This window comes from Micropterus dolomieu, linkage group LG09 (assembly GCF_021292245.1).
Source record: "Micropterus dolomieu isolate WLL.071019.BEF.003 ecotype Adirondacks linkage group LG09, ASM2129224v1, whole genome shotgun sequence".
Taxonomy (NCBI): domain Eukaryota; kingdom Metazoa; phylum Chordata; class Actinopteri; order Centrarchiformes; family Centrarchidae; genus Micropterus; species Micropterus dolomieu.
Genome location: NC_060158.1, coordinates 29,748,728 through 29,768,744, shown reverse-complemented (window position 1 = coordinate 29,768,744; position 20,017 = coordinate 29,748,728). Strand labels below are relative to the sequence as shown.

Below are 20,017 nucleotides of genomic sequence, written 5' to 3'. Positions count from 1 at the left end.
ATATCATTTCCAGCAGCAGGCAGCTGTTGGCAGTAAAAAAAGCTCCGATACCCTCCGGTACACTACCCGCCCAACACCAGATGAACAACTTTATATGGTGAGATTATGTCAGATATCTTGTTTTCAGCTTGCAGCAGTTCTCACAAGTTGTCAAAAAAGTGAATGCAGCTTTAAAGCCCCTAGCTACCCATAGTCCAGCCACCGTCCAGGTGTTTTAACATGTACAAACTCCACTTGACATCTCCCCCATGCTTCTGTTGGTTTTGTTGTACCTGTACCAGGGCTGGATATCTCACAACCTTTATCATTTTGTATTAGTATAGAGTTTGGTGACATCACCTAATTTCCAGCACAGAAAGACCTGATTTGAGGTCTGATCAGCCAGAGGAATTTAAAATACCTGTGTGGGCGTGCGGGACTAAAATGTGTGTAATGAAGCACAATGGGAAAATGCTTGTTGTAACATTTTTTATGAAAGAGAAATTAATTCTAAGAATGTTAAAGAGATAAGAACAGTAGTAACAGTAGTGCTATTGTATAGAAATTTAATTTGTTGTGGATAGAATACTGAGACAACACAGACCCTCGGTGTAACTGACAACATAACACCAACAAAACCAACATATAAGCAAAACTAACCTAAAGATACAGTATGAGGAAAGTAGGAAAGAAATGGAAACCATGTGAAGGAGTGTGTGCATTACAACTGAAGAAGGTCAAATATGTCCAAAGGCGGCAGAGGGCAGGCAGCTGATCTGTGTAGAGTGCAGACCTGGGGAAGAAGATGGTGAGGATGACGAGGTATATGAGCCTGCTGGGTGCAGCTAATCCTCACATACACCCACACACACGCACACTCAGTCCATCTTCTCCTTGTGAACCAGTTTGGGGGCGTCCACAAAGTCTTGGCCATTAAACAGGATGATAGTGGCTGTAATCGCACTAGCAGCCCCCCAGAACATCACATAAGCCAGGGTCTCTGTCCACGTGTCGCCTGGAAGACAAAGAGAAGTCATTTATGCTGGGTTTCAAAACCACAGTGAGAACTCGTCACCTGAAGCTCTTTAGCTAAAGGCCATCTGAAATGTTTCAGCCGCAGGTTTTATTCGTCCATCTCACTGATGGAACAGATTCACTTCTATTTTAATCAATACAGCTGCAGCGTAGCCCCTTGCGTTTCACTCGTGATATTCACACATAACTGCAAACCGAACATGTTTTTTTTTGTTCACAGAAAAAGATTTCAGCAGTGCTGGGTGAACCAACAGAGAAGAACTTACCAGCCATGAGGAGACAGACGATGCACATGGAAAATGCCACCAGCATAATGATGGGCAGCTGCAAAAGGAACAGGATTCCAAGAATTAAACTAACAGTCACATTCACTGCTGTTGCTGGTAACAGGAAAAATACTCAAGTACTGACCGTAAGGAATTTCCAGTCCTTCTGCACTCGAAGAGGAGTGGGTCCATCTGACTCATCGACAGCAAAGTTACCCAGAAACAGGTCAATGGAATCCTGAAAACAACAAAAGCATGTGTTAAACATGAAATGCTACAGGAGTAAAGCTTTGAGCTTACAGCGTGGCATGAGCAGGAGATGCACACAAGTAATTATGTGGAATTTCATGCTAGTCTTCATTGTCAATAGGTAGTCAACTTGAACTCCTGATTGCAATCTTCTCAAGAATCTTCTACTATAGAGGATGTGTGTAGTTATCAGACCATTATATGCAGTTACTGTGTGTGCATTTATTAGATGTGCTGATATCTTATTCTCTTCACTGCCAAATTCAAGGAAGTTTTGTGTTCAGTTTAGCATACTGCAGAGTTCTCTAAACACACCATGACTGGGCATTAAGATTGAATTAGTGGATTTTTCTTGCACTGTACTCAAAGCATGTCATAGACATCATACCTGTCTGAACCCATCAGAGAAGTTGTTTTTGTAGTAGCGGATCATGGAGTTCCAGCCATCCATCAGAAGCCCCCACCTGGTCCTCTTCCCCGTCCTGATGGTAAAATTAACTTTAATTAGACAGCACCCCTGATAATAATACTACAGTGGGACTCCAGAAAACAACACACATATTAGTCAACTGGTGTGTGGTATAGGATGTTACAGCACTGTACCTTGTGAAGTCTGTTTTCAAGGCTCCAGTTCCTGCGTACTGTACAGCGCATGCATTGGCATTGTCAGCCCATGCTGGTTAGGGATCACACGCAGAGAACAGTGAGGGCACACTCAGAGGCTACACTTTCTACTAATGACAAAGCACAACTAACAATCCATCAAACGCACAGGATATTACCGTTCTTGTAGATTTTCTCAAACTCAGCCTGCTCTTCAATCCGCTGACCCACATTCAGAACCCCCATCCTCTGTGGACACACAGACACAGTACATATACTGACCAATAAGATTCCAGCCTCTCAATGTGAGCAGGATGTGAAATTCCATAACCTTTTTGTATCTTCAAAATAACAGCCCTAATCCATGACAACAATGCGCTTTATTCCCTTGTTGGCTGAAAACATACATTTACAGGATATGCCACCTAAAATCGGCACAATCCATGGATTTGACTGGAAACGAGTACGACAAATCAGTCCCAGCTCATTAAGTTAACAGTATTATGACAGACAAGGTCTCTCTACTGTTTATGCAGATGGATTTTGCTCAGTTAAGTTTAATGTTGCGTCTTTTCAGCTTTTAGTTTTTAAGTTTAAGAGTGTCACTCCATCCACCAATGAAGAAACAATCAATTTCCGAGGTAAAGAATCTTTGAAACTTAACACAAAAAATAACAGCTAGTGACCTGTGGACAGAGAACTGAGTGGACCTGTGTTTGGACTGTTTTGTCAAAAAATGTGTACACTGGATTAACACTTAACTGTGTGACACATATACATATATATATCACATACATACATTATTTTGCTATAGGCTTTGCTAAGAGGCTTAGCAGTAGTGGGGTTAAAAATACCTGAAGCTGAGACTGTAGGGAGCGTCGGGCCAGCAGGCTCTGGATGACGTTGGTCCTGTCCAGGCAGTCCATGCAGTTACTGCGGAAGACTCCTCTCTGCTGAGCCACTGTCTTCCCCTCTGAGTTCATCATGAAGTAACTACATCCAGAAAAAAAGTCTGAATACTTTTTCCCAGTACACAACTAGATATTAGCCCAGAGCAGCTGCTGGTTAAGTTACCTGTATTCATCTTGTGTCTCAGCGACAGCATCCACTAAGATCTGGAGACGGTCCCATCTCATGTGGCTGCACTCCTTGTGGAAGTCGAAGGCTATGTAACTGAAGACACAGGAGACAATGTCACTGTGTGAAAGTCCTATAGTAAGATTAGGAGGAGATGTCCTGATCAAGTCCCCTTTCAGTCGGTTCACTAAGTACAACACATATAGCATGGCCTGACTGAAGACAGCTCTCTTCATGCCTTTAAGGCAGATGGCCTGTGGTAACGCCTGCACATATATTCATCCGTCATCACGGTCATCCCTCACTTCTTCCGCTCTTCTCCTCTATCAAATTGGGCTAGCTAGCTACAGCTAAGTAGCTCTGTTTCTTCAGTAGGCACCCTGCCACCCTTTGCAAAACTAGGACCAGCATGAGGAATGACGCAAGACTCGTGCATTTTGTTTGCATGACTCCTTCCTCTCTGAGTTGACTCATGCTGGAGAGGGACAGGACCGTTTATTTAGATGAGCCAATTTCTGCTGAGGGTTCATTTGGGTAGTGGCTCACCGAGGAAGAAGCAGCATCATTCCCAGACGTGATGTGAGAGCCAAACCACCCCAAGTGCTACCATTCAGTACCATTCCAGTCAAAAAAGGCATTGCCTTGCCCCGTCTACCAAGCACAACCCACCCATTCACACAAATGTTGAAAACCTCTTACTTTTGACGGTCCAAAGCTCCTGAGCTAGCAGTGTAAACTCACACCTTGTGTTACAAGAGAAAAGGTCTGTGCTGCGTCCCCTCTAGAGACGGCAAACTAATTTTTGTATTCAATAAAGAGGGGAAAAAGCTGTTGTAAACTTCATTTCATTTCAACATTTCAGCGGTAAAATCAAACGCACTTTGGTTTTGTAGTTGCTGTACATGACAACTATAAGTCACACATGTTGAGGCGCATAGAGCCGTGTTCACCAACGCAGACTTCCAATTGCTATTTTAAAACTATATTAAAACATCAATTGACAACAAAAAAATTTTTTTGTTTTCTTTAGAGATTATTTTTTTATCTCTCACTGTCTGTCTGCTAGGGCAGAGCCAACACAGCTTAAAAGAAGGGTCTGGAGTAACAGTTATTCTTCCAATAATACAGTAAAAATAAGAAAGCAGTACTTCCAAAATAGTGTCAGGAGTCAGAGAAATGTGATGACTGACCTGCTGTATGTATACATGGTACAGTAACCAGGTTAGTGCATGTAAACGCAGTCCCGGTTACTGCACAGGATGACACTCATGAATGTGAAAATAAAAAGTGGAGAAAGCATTGAGTGACACTTACTTGAGCATACCATTGTTCATCCCAGAAACCATTTTGGCAAAGGCCTGTTCTAGTGGCTTCTCTGAGCCCTTCTGATTCACCTGAAAACAAGTAAACACAAACTGGCCTCATAAATCTTTTCTTATATTTACTTTTAAACAAATAATGAAAAATACCTTTAAAATAGTGTCCTCACCAGGTTGAGAATAGTTTGCTTCCCATAGATGAGGAGCTGAGAGTCGAAATGCCTCTGGAAACCATCCATCTATACAAAGTTTTCAAGAGGTTAGCATCAGATTTTCACACCTATCACTATTTTAAAAAAGCAAACAAACATGAAAACGCCTGCTCTTACGTGATTGGTGGTTTTGCTGATTATAGGTTTAGGTTTGTATTTCAGGTTGGGCCTCTGACTCCAGTAAAAGGGCATGGAGCCTCGTGTCTGGGGATGAAAAAAACAGTTTGTCTTGAAAAGTAATTTCTTTAGTTTAAAGAATCGAACACAGAAAGATGTAGACAAATCCAGGTACAAACATAGACTGTATAAAAGAAGTGGACGTAGTCATCATGACGTCACCCGTTGGTTTGTGGACTTCCGTTTTGAAGCCTCGAGTTTAGCAGTTAGGGCGCCGCCATATAGAGTTTTTGCGACCAGGAAGTGCCCACAAGTGACCATATTTGGACAAGATGGTGGAGCTAACGGCCGTGTGTGGAGCTAGCTAGCTTGCTTAGCTAGGTGCATTTGTAATTCACGTTAACTGTTTTAACAGGGCTGATAACTTTGTCTAGCGAACAACAGTCTTAAAACTAAATGTACTCACCAGAGAAAGTGAACAGCCGACTCCTAATACGTTTTTTTTAACAGCGCTGGTGAAATTTACACAGTGCCGTGAGTACGAGTCACACTAGCCTGATTGACAGGTCGCCATGGTAAGGACATGTCAATCATAGATAATCCCACCCTAAAGCACACTCTGCTTTGTGGTCTATTTTCCTCTAAATAGGACCATAATTTACTAAATGAACATCATGCTGTGTTGAAGAAGACTTGAAACTAGCGACTGAGACCATAAACTCATTAGGAAAGTGTTTACTGATGTAATAAATCAGATGAGAAGTAGGGTCATTTTACCATTATTTCTAATGGAACCGGACTTCTTTTTGCAACCGGAAGAGTCGCCCCCTGCTGGCTGTTCAATAGAATGCAGGTTTATGGGACTTCCGCACTGGATTCATGTCTCAGACCGGAAGCTTCTAGCTTTCATACAAATGAGCCACAATTCAAGTATTCAAGTAGTCTTTAACTGGCCCTCATACTTGCCTGAATAAATGAAGCCTTTGCTCCCTCATACAAAACTATCTGCTCAGTCTCCACAAAGTTAGCAGCATGGCCTTCAGAGTCGATGCCTGCGGAGACAGCAGAACAAAAAAAAACATCCATAAGCAGTCAGCAGTCAGGCAGACAATGTTACCTTCTGCTACTCTTGATTAGAGCAAGAGAAGCTAAGCTAAGCTCACACACTATAAGGCACCGGAATTAAACTAGAACACTTTATGAAAATGTATGGGCCCCTTTGCTCTCCAATAGTCAAGATGCACAGTGCACCCGGAAAGTATTCACAGCGCTTCACTTTGTGCACATTTTGTTATGTTACAGCCTTATTTCTAAATTGTACAAACAATACCCCATAATGACAACGTGAAAGCGTGACAGGTGATGAGCAGTGCCAAAGAGATGAATCTTTGTTTCATCAGACCAGATAATTTTGTTTCTCATGGTCTGAGAGTCCTTTAGGTGCCTTTTGGCAAACTCCAGGTGGGCTGTCATGTGCCTTTTACTGAGATATGGCTTCCATCCGGCCACTCTACCATACAGCCATGACATTACTACCATGCTTCACAGATGAGCTTGTATGCTTCGGATCATAAGCAGTTCCTTTCTTTCTCCACACTTTGGCCTTTCCATCACTTTGCTAGAGATTAATCTTGGTCTCATCAGTCCATAAGATCGTGTTCCAGAACTTTTACAGCTCATCTCTGTACTTCTTTGCAAATTTCAATCTGGCCTTGCGATTCTTGCTGCTGATGAGTGGTTTGCATCTTGTGGTATGCCTCTATATTTCTGCTCTCTGAGTCTTCTTCCAACAGCGGATTGTGATACCTTCACCCTGCACTGTGGAGGTCGTTGCTGATGTCACTTACTGATGTTTTGGAGGTTTTCTGCACAGCTCTCACGATATTTCTGTCATCAACTACTGTAGTTTTCCTTGGCCGGCCTGTTCGACGTCTGTTGCTCAGTACACCAGTAGTTTCTTTCTTTTTCAGGACATTCCAAATTGTTGTGCTTGCTCTGCCCAATGTTTGTCCAATGGCTCGGGTCGATTTTCCTTCTTTTCTCAGCTTGACAGTGGCTTGCTTTTCTCCCATAGACAGCTCTCTGGTCTTCATGTTGGTTTATCCTCTTTAACAGGAAATGCAGTCTTTAAAGGTTTGAACCAAGGATGAAAACTTAGTCTAGTCATGCAGAGCTGTTTAACGTTTGGACAATCAACCTAAAAGGCAACACCTGGGCAACAAGAAACATCTGGCAGTCACATGTTCCAATAGTTTTGCTCACTTGAACAATGGGTGGGTTCAAACAAAGGGTGGTATGTCCTGAGTTATTTAACACATCTAGATGTGAATACCAGGAAATGAGAGCTGAAATTCTGAACTCTTGTCTCATCTTTTGATCTTAAACCCAAATGTCTTCAGTGAACAACAAAAACAAAGGAATTTGCAATTTACCAATACTTTTGGAGGGGACTGTATGTACATGTGCTTTTTGATTTTTAGATATAATAAATTTGCAAAGATTTCAAACAAACTTCTTTCACGTTGTCACTATGGGGTATTGTTTGTAGAATTTTGAGGAAAATAATGAATTGCGTCTCTAAATTGTCCTTAGGTGTGAATGTGAGTGTGAGTGGTTGTTAGTCTATGTGTGGCCCTGCGATGGACTGGCAACCTATCCAGGATGCACCCTGCCTTTCGCCCAATGTCAGCTGGGATTGGCTCCAGCCCCCCCGCGACCCTGTACACAGGATAAGCGGTTGACGATGGATGGATGGAAAATGAATTGCATCCATTTTGGAATAAGACTGTAATAACAAAATGTCGAAAAAGTGAAGTACTGTGAATTTAGAACACTATTTGATGCAGTAGAACAAAAACGATGATTTTGTGTCATGCATCATGGTTTTTTACCTCTAACGTAGTATCTGACACCGGCACGGAAGCAGCTTCTCCTGGATATGAGGATCCACTCAAAGATTTTCCCATTGATACGACACGGCTTCATGACGATGACTGAACCAGGCGGGTCAAGGAAAGGCATTTGCTCAGGAACTTATCTTAAGGATTTGTATGAATGTGTGTGACTGGTGAATGCAGATGTAGCGTAAAAGCGCTTTGAGTGGTCGAAAAGACTAGAAAGGCGCTATACAAATTCGGAGCATTTACATTTACAAGGATAAGGTAAGACGCTCCATGAGAACATTTAAAAATATTAGACATTTAGTAAAAAGGATACATCCATGGACAACAGGAAGTGCAAACTTATGAAGCTATGGAGAAATATTGACAGTTATTCTAATTAAATTGTACAAAAACATTTACTAGCATGACTGAAAAACAATTTGTGTTACCTCTGGCTGTGCAGCTAGATCTCTCAGGAGATTTCCATTCCACACAAACCGCTGATCTGCCTGAAAGCAACATGATCCACAGATTGAGTCATCAACACATTATTCACCAGTCACATAAGCAAAGCATATGCAACACTTATAATAATGATTACAGTGATTAAAAATACATATACTATACACACATTATTTATATAGATATAAATCTTATCATTCTAACAGTATTTTTATGTAAGTTAAGACAATGTCACACAGGATTTTGAGAGACTATGATGGGTGGATCTCAGACCCCCCAGGGGGAAATTTTTGTAAATTTAACTGAAATGTTAAAGTAGTTAAATGCATTAATCTGAAAGCAAAACAAATAGGCTATATATGTATATTGCACTCCTGTTAAAAATGTTGTGCTTTAGTAAACAATTTGATATACGTATACATAAACGCATTGTTGATACATGGAGATGATGCAGCAAAAAAGTGAACATATTTATTGTATGTTTTTTCAGCAACACTACATCAAAGAATAATAATTAGTAAGCAATTTTCCAAACATTTAATTGTTTTTTTAAATTTGAATGGACACATGTAACATGTTTTATACTTCCTGTGAATATAATACAATCAATCATGTTTCCATACCGTATATATACACTGAACAAAATTATAAACGCAATACTTTTGTTTTTGCCCTCATTCATCATGAGTTGAACTCAAAGATCTAAGACTTTCTCTATGTATCTCACAGGTGTGGCATATCAAGATGCTGATCAGACAGCATGGCTATTGCACAGGTGTGCCTTAGGCTGGCCACAATAAAAGTAAACTATACGCTACAACCAACAACATAATGAAAACATTTAAATTATTATATTAGGCCGATTGTAGAAGAATATTTATTAGGCTATAATCAAAGTTAAAAACAAATTTTGCGTAATAATGTGTTGTTACTTTCGGCTACTGGAAATAGCTCTCATCCCATCTGCTCTCTGGACCCCCACCCAAAGTACCAAGGTTAAAGTTTTTGGTAATAATAACTTGGTGTTGTAGTTAGCCTATACTATGAGAATAAAGAAATGGAGCACTCTCTTTCTGTCACACAGACTACTTGGCCAATCTTCCTTCTGCTGTTCTGCTTGTGTATATCAAATATATAGCTGTAGCTCGTGAAATGACAGCCTGTTAATGTTAATTACTATTGAAGCTTCAAAGCTCAAACCATGACATTCAGGCCAGCACTAGTCTGCACATGGGGTTTGCACACATTAAGGAAAATGCAGAATATTCCCCGATCCCTGGTGAGGTTTGACTGCTAGTGTCTTTGTAGAGTAATTTTGTGCATGTGCTCAACCAGCACATGCAGAAGGACGCACGTGTATGCCACAAATTTTGGGGTGTGCTACAGATGGCCAGCATGACTGAGCACAACCATAAAACCACTTCTGATCAGGGTCTATTTTTGGCATTTCTGACCACAAGTGTTTCTGACCTCTTTATGGTAAGAACATGAACATAGTGTGGACTTCTGTAAGGCAATTTATTGGATGTCTCACCCTCTCCAGCAGACTCATCTCCTGGAAGTCGGGGCTAGTGTTGGCCAGCCGCTGCAGAGTGTGTGTCAGGTCGTAGTGAGTGCAGAAGTAGAAGCCGTCTGTAGTCAGCACATTGTTAATCATGGACAGGAAAGTCTTATTCTCCTGAGACTAGAAGAGGAAAGAAAACAGACTTTTAGTTTTCAGAAAACTCAGAGTGCAGGGAGCTGCATACTCATATACTGTGTACTGGCACTGCATATGTTAAGGATGCACCTATCAAATGTTACCTCTCTTTAGACCTCAACTCTATCTAGTATCTGCTGATAGAGTACCAATATGATACTCTCTCTCTTTTACCCAGATTAACAATCTGTATATCTCACTGCATGGACCATCTTTTCAAAGTAACATCAAGCCTTTGAGTGCTGTGGCCATTGGTGTCGCCAGGTCATTTTTGTTTTGACTGTAGCCCCGAATGTAACTCAACAACAGCGACAAAAGTATTTTCCATGTTAATATGCAGTAATCTTCATGATGCAGCCTGTCTCACAGGTCTTCAAAGAGCGGAGGCTACTCGCAATAATATTGCTACATTTTGTTTAAAGTTCACGTAATGTGACCCCCCCAGAGAATTTCTCACAGCTTCAGGGCTTGTCCGCGACTTCTGAACTGCAAGTAGTGAGAGAATATCATGACACACCTGACCGTGACATACCTGTCGCTCTGTGTCCTGCTCAGAGACACTTTGCTCTGTTTGACTGTCTCTCTGCTCCAGGATGCTTCCTTCCCTCTAATCGACCGTGAGCTGCACTTTTCAGAGGTGCTGAAGTGAACATTTGTGTGGAATTGTGGTGATATTTCTGTCTGATCACAAGTTTTTTCAGTTTCGGTTTTCTTCCTCTGATGTAGAGCAGCACGCTTGCCTCATTGAGTAGGCTACAAGTCAAATTATTTATTTATATTGGCGTAACTGTTTTTTTCAAAAATGGGCCAACGATCAGCCCATAAAGCATCAGGTCTATACTGACATTAGGCTGGCCGAATCACATCTCTTACAGCACTCACTCCCTCACCCTCTGATGGAGCTGTTTCTTGTGTTGTGGGCCAAAAAAAACAATAATTCGCCAAATGCGCGAAAATAACCGATATATAGATATGAGCTAAAAAAATAATAAGCTACTGATTACTGCATTACATTCTATTATATTTTTATATTCTGAATTGTCACTTGCCACCTAAATCTTTTCCTTCCCTTTATAAAAATAAAGACTTTTCCACCATAAATTGGTGCAGAAAATGTCTCCAGAATTCAGGAAATAAGGTGTTTAATGCTCAAAATCTGAAATGGTGCCATATGCACATTTGAAAGTTGATCTACAGGAGAATCTGACAGCCTTGCTGCATTATATTACACTATATTCTTATTTTGAATTGTCACCTGAGACATTTCCTCAATAAATTGGTGCAAAGAAATTCACCAGAATGCAGAAAAGTAAGTTTTTAAAGCCCAAATTTTTCAGGGGGAGGAGCCCCAGACCCCCCAGTTTAATATCTGTTAATTATTATCAATAGCAATTATAAAATTCATAATAAATGTAGGCTATATATGTAATTTACTGTTGCTGTATAGATGTACTTTGGGTAGACGGCACTGGGGGGTGGGGGGTTAAAACATGAAAGATTTCTGTGCTGGGCTAAGCCCCCAAAGTGATTACTTACTAGTAAAATGATAAATAGTTTAAAAATTTGGACTGGCAATGAAGCTACTGTTAAAGCCTTACTACCAGTGGGGCTTAAAATGTGTCTTGAAGGTTCTGTAAGAAGAAAGGTCATGAGGTCATAATATCAAAATGATTTATGAGGTATCTTATGACTGCCAGGCATAAAAGTCATTGCAATGTGTTTAATGGACACATTTCATTGGTCAAACACTAATTTCTGAAATTTCAAAAGAAACAACTCTGTAAGATTTCCTATCACATAATTTTAGCCTTTGATTTACATAAAGGTGTAGAAACACAAGCTAACTACCTGCTTTCAGTGAACATCTCACATAAACATTCAGAGCTGCCAGCATTTTTATTCATAATTAAATAAACAAATACAATTCTTTTTTATAATACTGTAAAATATTACCAGGACTAACTAGCTCTACGCTGCAATATCACACCAATGCTGCTCCTTCATTTCCATGTCTTCTACATGAATCATCAACTGGTGAGGATGCTGACTTTTTACCTTTAGCATCACATCATGTATGTAGCCATCATGAGCATTAAGACCCTTTTACACATTTCTAGTTTTAAAAAAAGTCAGCTGGAAACATTAAAAAGTAAGACTGCATTTTCAACTAGTACAGCCACTGAAATCTGCCAATGACCGTTTTCATGTTAGCTGACAAAACTGACGGTTGGAAACATTACCACTGTAAACTGCATTGGGAAGTGCTGGAGTGTTAAGCTTGACAGGTGTAGCAACAGTAATTACGTGGCTTAGTGAAGGGTCTAAGTGAAGGGTCAATTTAGGTCTCTTTCAGATTTTTTAACTTTTGATAGCTTGTGCTTTCAGTCGTAAGTCATTCAGTCATGAATAGGAAACCAACAGGGCTGAGTCTTATGCTTTGTGCATCTCTGCTGAGCTAATAGGATCTGGCTGCTAAACCAGTTAGCACACAGAGTGTAGCCTGACATTACACCTGCACCGTTCAACTGTTCACACACTGCTTTCAAATACTCCCCTCCACAGATCAGCTCTATGCTGTCCTGTTTGACCAGAGATTATACTTACAGACTAGTTTGTATTTGCTACTAACATACAAAAAACACTAGTATTTGTAATAAAAAAGAAAGAAAGTAATATCTGCTTGATAAAGCCACGCAGTCTAATCTACTACAACCAACAGTGTGTTTTCTATTATACTTTCTACCCTGCATACTGTATTTTACCATGTGCCGCATAGCTTTAAGTCAAGGCTGCTCTTTCAATTAGTATACAAAGAACAGAGGCAGAAGCAGATTAATAATGCACTGCCTGCTCCACTGAAATTAGATAGCACAGTGTGATTCCAGACTGCAAAGAATGACTGATCCTGAAACATGAGGTCTCACTCAGAGAGACACCCATGCAAGTTGTCTAATTTCCATAGCACTCAACAGAAAGAGCGCGATAGTATACTGAATTACAGTACTACTAACAGTAGGGGTAGCCGTGGACTGGGTTGAGGACATCATTTGAAAATTCAAGTTCAATTTTGACTGCTGGTTGTCAAAAATGATAAACTGATGAACTGAAGTAATATGAGTGAATAGGAGTATACTGGGTGCTTAGTCAATCAAGCTGATTCGGTAGTTATTTGCACCAAATGAGAGCAAAAGACCTGGGACATCCAGCTGTCTCTGGACAGAGCTGGGGTTAGGAATTCATACAGTCTTATCATTTGATTCCTTGAAGACCCCTTGTTATAAGGGAGTTCTTGATGGCGACTATTTATACATTTTCAACTGTCAGCTGTAAACAAATGACAAATATACAAGTTTATTTATCCTTATGTAAATTAATGTTAGATAACAAACCAGTAACTTTGATTAATGTAAATATCTCCCCATAGGAGGAACAATAATTTATCATTGTCATTACTCTACTGACACATTACTTTATTTGTTTGCATTAAGTAAAGGATTTCTGATAGCAGCGAGGGGTTTTAATATAGTCCCAGATGCCAAAGTAGATTTTCAGAGTCATAGGTCTCCCTATGATTAAAGAGTAGCAATCATTTTGAGAAAAGCCCAGGAGGAATTTGGAATTATTGATGTGTGGAGAACTTTGCACTCTGGTGAAAAGGACTATAGTTATAGTATATTTACTCAAAATATTACTCTATTCAAGACTGTGTTCAGTAAAGATCTAACATAAAATTTAAGGCTGTCCAATCCATCAGATAACTTTATCTAATCATTTTATGACCCTACAAAAGTCATAAAAAAAAAAAAGAATATTAAGCAGGATAATCATTCATACTTACAATTTCAAAAATAAAATAAGATCCATCATTACAGATTATATTTTAAATAATGACAATAGTGACATCAATCCCTGTAATTATGGGAAAGACTTTTGGATTATATAAAAAAAAAAAAAAAAAAAAAAAAACACACAAAAGACCACAAAAAGACTTCAGAAAGAACTTAATTAACTAGACAATTTCTGGAAAAATTGCGGTGTGAATACTGGCTGTTGAAGGCCGACGCTAACCTGGATTGCTAACCTTAAACTTTGTATCATTTTGAATGATTCAAAGTTTTCAAAAATAAATTTCTGGGTTACAGCCCCAGAATGCAAGCTCTCATTTCAGCCAGAGACACAGGTGGACTATAAGACTGTGAGAAGGACTGTGAGACAGAGACACAGGTGGACTATAAGACTGTGAGAAGGACTGTGAGACAGAGACACAGGTGGACTATAAGACTCTGAGAAGGACTGTGAGACAGAGACACAGGTGGACTATAAGACTGTGAGAAGGACTGTGAGACAGAGACACAGGTGGACTATAAGACTGTGAGAAGGACTGTGAGACAGAGACACAGGTGGACTATAAGACTCTGAGAAGGACTGTGAGATACAGAGACCCAACTGTTCCCAATGAAGAGAACTGTGTGTGTGTGTGTGTGTGTCTCTCTCTCTCTCTTTGTGTGTTAGTTGTAGTACCCGGTAGTACTAGTAGTAATTAATGCAGTAGTAGTGGTTGTAGTAGCAGATGCAGTACTCTGGATGCAGTACACTTAACTTCATACAAGAAATAGCTTAACGTCTGTCCACCAATCAGATCACAGGACCAAGTGTGTATGTGTATGTGTATGTGTGTGTTAGTGAGTGAGTGAGAATGTGTTATTAACATCACCCGGGCAACCAGCACAATATGAACAATATGATGTTTTTGTTTGGATAAAGTTGAAAAAAGTGACCACTTTGGCGAGTTGAAAAACTGGTACGTCACTCTTGTCCTTTGGAAGGTCACAGAGACAAATCTATAACTCCGAGGGATTTAGAAAGCCCATGTGAGGAACCACAACAAAATTTACTAAATTTCTTTACCATTTTATTGTACTGTTAAAATTGTGGTCAAGCCAGCGAGTTAAAGAGAAAATTCTAAGAAGATTTTCCGAGCCATAAAATATATCAAAATACTGAATACATCATTAATAGATTAACTTCTTGTGACCAATTTACAGTTTAAATCAAGTCTGTAATGGCTGAAAATATGCTGAGCTGGTGAGCTTTCAAAGTGGAGTAGGTATGAGGAGGATTTCGACAGTCTCTCCATTCACTTACAATGGGAGAATTTTCCAGGAAAACCTTGAATATTTTGAAAAGTATTCAAGGTATCAATGACAAAAGTAATAGCACCCCATTCCTCATTGAGCCGGACAACTTGGAGTTTGAACGAGTTTCAGTTTTTACGTCAAAAGCTGCGGGACTAGCTGAAGGACAAAAAAACGTGACGGAAGAATAATAAAGGTTAGCAATACATAGGATGCGAATGGTTGCAGCATTTACACCCAATTAATTAAAGCTGCAGCGTGCAAGAGGAGGGGGGCTGCGCAGTGTGTGCACGAGCAGTGACACTGCATTAAAGCGTTAGAAAGGAGAATTACTCCTCCTGGCTCTGATTGGTCGTTTTGCCTCGGGACTGGTGGATTCTTGCAAATGGTATTAGAAGCAGTAGGAAGAACCTCATTTTTGCACAGATTAGCTGTCTCACACACTTTTGCACATTTACATTCATTAATTTAGTGTAATGTAATTTTATCCAAAGCGACTTACAATTGCTATACATGTCAGAGGTCGTACGCCTCTGGAGCAACTAGGGGTTAAGTGTCTTTCTCAGGGACACAATGGCGGGGGGGGGGGCCCAGGGGGGGATTGAACCCGGGTCTCTCACACCAAAGGCATGTATCTTATCCATTGCACCATCACCAAACAACACAAAAAGTTATTTTTAAAAGAATTCCCTTCTGCAGCTTTAATGATGGATTCACACACGCTGGGAGAGGCACCATTACAGGTGCCATTACAAGTCAATGCAAAGACGTGGAAAAATCCTGCCGGGCAGCGCGCTGGTTGCGCTGGAGACAATGCGAATCCACGGTCGTTACTTGGATTTTTTGGGATAAAAACGTTGATTAATCTTTACCTGCGCTTCTTAGCAGCGAGCTGCAGTGTTTCCAGCCCCACTGTTCTACTTGTAGCTGCCAGTGCTCTGTGGGAATACTTCATATAAATACAGACCGGACACAACAGAAGACTGCTTGGAGAAAAGTAAGGGAGGAAGTTGAACTACTTGCTAAGTTCAGAAAATATGTATACTTGATTCCAGCCATCATTGTACTTTGTAGTACAGCTGTAGTAATGGCAGGTTGTGTTTATTTGCAATTTTGCGTTGTGTGTGAACACTTGTGAGAGTAGTGAAGTGGTCAAACTCACAGTATGAAAGCGATGCGAATTTAAAAAGTGTGTGAAACCAGCATTAGGAACAAAAGGGACCAAATATTATATTATTTATATTAATATCAAACAAAGTATTATGACAATGGGAATAAAAAAATGGAAAGTCTAGTTCATAGATTTATAAAATTCACAATGACATGTATCCACAATTATATGTAAATAAATAATAAACATATATAGTAACCAAGAAATTGAACAAGACTGCAAATTATTATAGACAACGCTATGATAGGGATAGGAAACGGCTCTCTAAAGAACAAATACATTTTTTTATATGTCAAGACCTTCCTGAGACCATATGTTACCATATGCTATCCTGGAGCTAATGTCCCATGGAAGGAATGCATGCAGACCTAATCAGAGACTGCCACAGAGGCTGGAGGGCATCACAGGAGGAGAGCCATCCGCAACAGCATAGGGCTGCAGAGAAAGCCTCCAGGTGGCTCTGGATACAGAGAGCGGATCCGTGGTAGAATCCTGCCAGGGCACAACCTGAGGCCTCATAAACCTCAGCTGGGTCATCTGGGTGAAGGTGTCTGATATTGCGAGACCTGAAACACCTGGTGAGCCCAGTGTACATCACTGATGATGCCCTAGCTAAGCATCAGATTATGTACCTTAGTCACTATTTACTTAAAGAGAACAGTTAAAATATGCTGAACTGGAGGTTACAAACCCAGTACACACATAATTAAAACATTAAATTTTTGTAAATTTTTTTAAATCCGTTTGTTTTTCCCTTGATCATCCACTTCCTAAATAAAACTGGATGATGATTTTATTTTTGAGTTGAGTGCATGTGACATCATTTAAGCTTTTGGTTAATGTTTTGCTCATGAATAGTTTCTACTGCCAAACGTTTGCTATTCTGAGCCATGGACTCCTACCCATTAAATTATTTTACAAGAGAGATTTTCTGTATTTTGTGTTTTGTGTCTGTGCTCTTCTTACTGCTTTTAAGTGAGTAACATGGTTGGAAAAATGTGCTGTAATATATTTCTGCTGAGGATTTAGCAACATCTGAATCAAAATGTAATGTGAGTTGTGTGGTTGTTTGCTTCTGTCGTTGTTTGCAAATCAGTCAAATCTGATCAAACCACACCAACCAACTACATAGTCCTGGATGAAACAGATTAGAGTGTTTGATAGTAACATGCAAACATTTTGGGAAATACTCTTGTCTCACCCAGAGTCAGAAAAAAATCAGTTCATTCGATTTTGTCCAGTACAAAGACTAGTCCGAAAAAAGTCTAGACGCACAGGAAAACTAGCAGTAAGTAAGGCAGCTCTAGAATTGTTCAAATGTATGGTTTTTTTCACTTTTGAGAGGGCTAGGACGTTGAAAATCATTTTTGAAATACCACTGACTTGAGGTTGTAATTAAACAACCACTTATTCCATGTGTGGAAAATATTTCTATTAGTAAACTCATCCCCACCAATATTTAATTTGGCAAATGTATGGTGAATCTGCAGCTAATTTTACAGTGTTAATGTACTTGCTTAATTGCTAAGTGTATTTTTTATTCATTGGTATTAAATGGTCTTACTGACCTGGATCTCTGAGAGATGCAGCACTGTCTTCTTATAAGAGATGACATCAAAATCCACAGCCTTCCACACAGCGTGGCCCAGGAGGCTGCCCACATTCCTCTTCCTGGTGATAACAATCAGGTACATTCCTGTGTGGTGTAAGTGGTCAGTCACAGCTATTTTATTGTACAGGCTTCAAAGACATGCTCATCAGAGCACTGACAACACAATGCTGGATCACCACAGAACCTACCTGCTACCAAGCGAATGGTTCCCATGATGCCACATATAGGCCTGGTGACTGCTGAGGGAGGAACATCTTTTTTACCTGTGAAAGCACCGCAATGGTTAACAAATTAGATGCTTTATAAAACGAGCAACACTTTAACTTTCTATTTAATCTGGATTCTCAACTGCCAGCTATGGGCTTCAGCTATCAAATGTAAAGCCAGTGTTTCCCATACGTTCATTTATTTGTGGTGGCCCGCCACAATATCAGCGCTGACCGCCACATATTGATTTTCGATTTTTTATTTTTTTTACTAGGCCTATTTACAATCGCATTTGATTGCAGAGCACCGTAGCGCATTCGCGCAGCACATCCTCTCGCTCGTCCCTCACTAACCCTAACCCAAACCCCTAACCCGAATTTGAAAAGCCCTTCCACCAATATGTCTGGGCTGCAGTGCGTCAGGATTCATTGGATTCTGTTAAGGCTCTTCTTTGCAGTGCACCTGTACATGGTACATATTACATACATTTGTAGTTACCTTCTGTTACATTTACTCATTTGGCAGACGCTTTTATCCAAAGCGACTTACATTTGAGGAAAAACATACAAGCATCAACAGAGCATCAAATACAGCACGAGATCTACTGACATTACATACTAGTATGAGCAGCAATAAACACTAGTAAGAGCTCATAGTACATATCACATCAATGGGGTAAATACCTAGGGAAGAAAGTAAGAGTTAACAAAAAAGTGCAATCAATACAAGATAATTGTAAGGGGATAGAAGAAGAAGAGCACAGGAAGTGCATGTTAGAAGTTAGGAATTAGAGGCTACAAAGCTGACAATATATGCAAAAATTATACAATGCTAAACAGACAAACTACATTGCATGGAGCAGTGCCGACAATAAATATGAATTTGAATTAAGGAGTCGCACAGCCTGAGGGAAAAAGCTGCTCTGCAGTCTGGTGTTACGACAGCAGATACTTCTGTATCTCTTCCCAGAAGGCAGCAGGATGAACAGGCTGTGGCTGGGTGGGTACTGTCCTTTAGTATCCTTTGGGCTCTGCAGACACCTCACCTCACCGATATCACTGATGCTCAGGAGATGGGTACCAATGATCTTCTGAGCAGTTTTGAATCAACCGCTGCAGAGCCCTCCGGTCCTGGGGTCTCATTTATAAGACTGTTTGTAGAATCCTCACTAAAAGTGTACGTACTCCCAAAATCCAAAAATTACGTACGCCAAAAAATATTCAGACTTATAAAACCGTGCGTACGCACATCTGTAAGCAAGTTCCCTTTATAAATCACAATTAACTTGAAATGTGGTGCATGTGAGGGAGCTCCATGTCCAACCCTTTAAACATCCATGGTCGCCTATAAATGGTCAGTGAAACGCCCCTCATTAATATTAATACAGTGGGTATTTAGTAGAAGCACCCTTTTGATCTAATACAGCCATGAGTCGTTTTGGGAAAGATGCAACAAGTTTTTCACATCTGGATTTGGGTATCCTCTGCCATTCCTCCTTGCAGATCCTCTCCAGTTCTGTCAGGTTGGATGGTAAACGTTGGTGGACAGCCATTTTCAGGTCTCTCCAGAGATGCTCAATTGGGTTTAAGTCAGGGCTCTGGCTGGGCCATTCAAGAACAGCCACGGAGTTGTTGTGAAGCCACTCCTTCGTTATTTTAGCGGTGTGCTTAGGGTCATTGTCTTGTTGGAAGGTAAACCTTCGGCCCAGTCTGAGGTCCAGAGCACTCTGGAAAAGGTTTTCGTCCAGGATATCCCTGTACTTGGCCGCATTCATCTTTCCCTCGATTGCAACCGGTCATCCTGTCCCTGCAGCTGAGAAACACCCCCGCAGCATGATGCTGCCACCACCATGCTTCACTGTTGAGACTGTATTGGACAGGTGATGAGCAGTGCCTGGTTTTCTCCACACATACCGCTTAGAATTAAGGCCAAAAAGTTCTATCTTGGTCTCATCAGACCAGAGGATCTTATTTATCACCATCTTGGAGTCCT

General features: G+C 40.4%; 2 protein-coding genes across 2 annotated transcripts in view; one reads left to right on the top strand and one right to left on the bottom strand.

Moving 5' to 3' along the window:
- LOC123976309 (ankyrin repeat and MYND domain-containing protein 2-like) overlaps positions 1-20,017 on the top strand; it is an 817,726-nt gene that overhangs the window by 150,977 nt on the left and 646,732 nt on the right. The gene's annotated exons all lie outside the window — the stretch shown is intronic.
- On the bottom strand, positions 455-18,097 carry sacm1la (SAC1 like phosphatidylinositide phosphatase a; the record flags this gene model as incomplete). The annotated part of the gene is made up of 18 exons (XM_046059039.1): positions 455-994; positions 1,281-1,338; positions 1,426-1,518; positions 1,918-2,011; positions 2,133-2,205; positions 2,312-2,381; positions 2,987-3,125; positions 3,207-3,305; positions 4,524-4,603; positions 4,699-4,767; positions 4,858-4,944; positions 5,824-5,909; positions 7,749-7,850; positions 8,074-8,107; positions 8,189-8,248; positions 9,736-9,885; positions 17,775-17,902; positions 18,007-18,097. Coding segments are annotated over 18 exons (1,650 nt in total), but the record flags the coding sequence as incomplete, so codon positions are not given.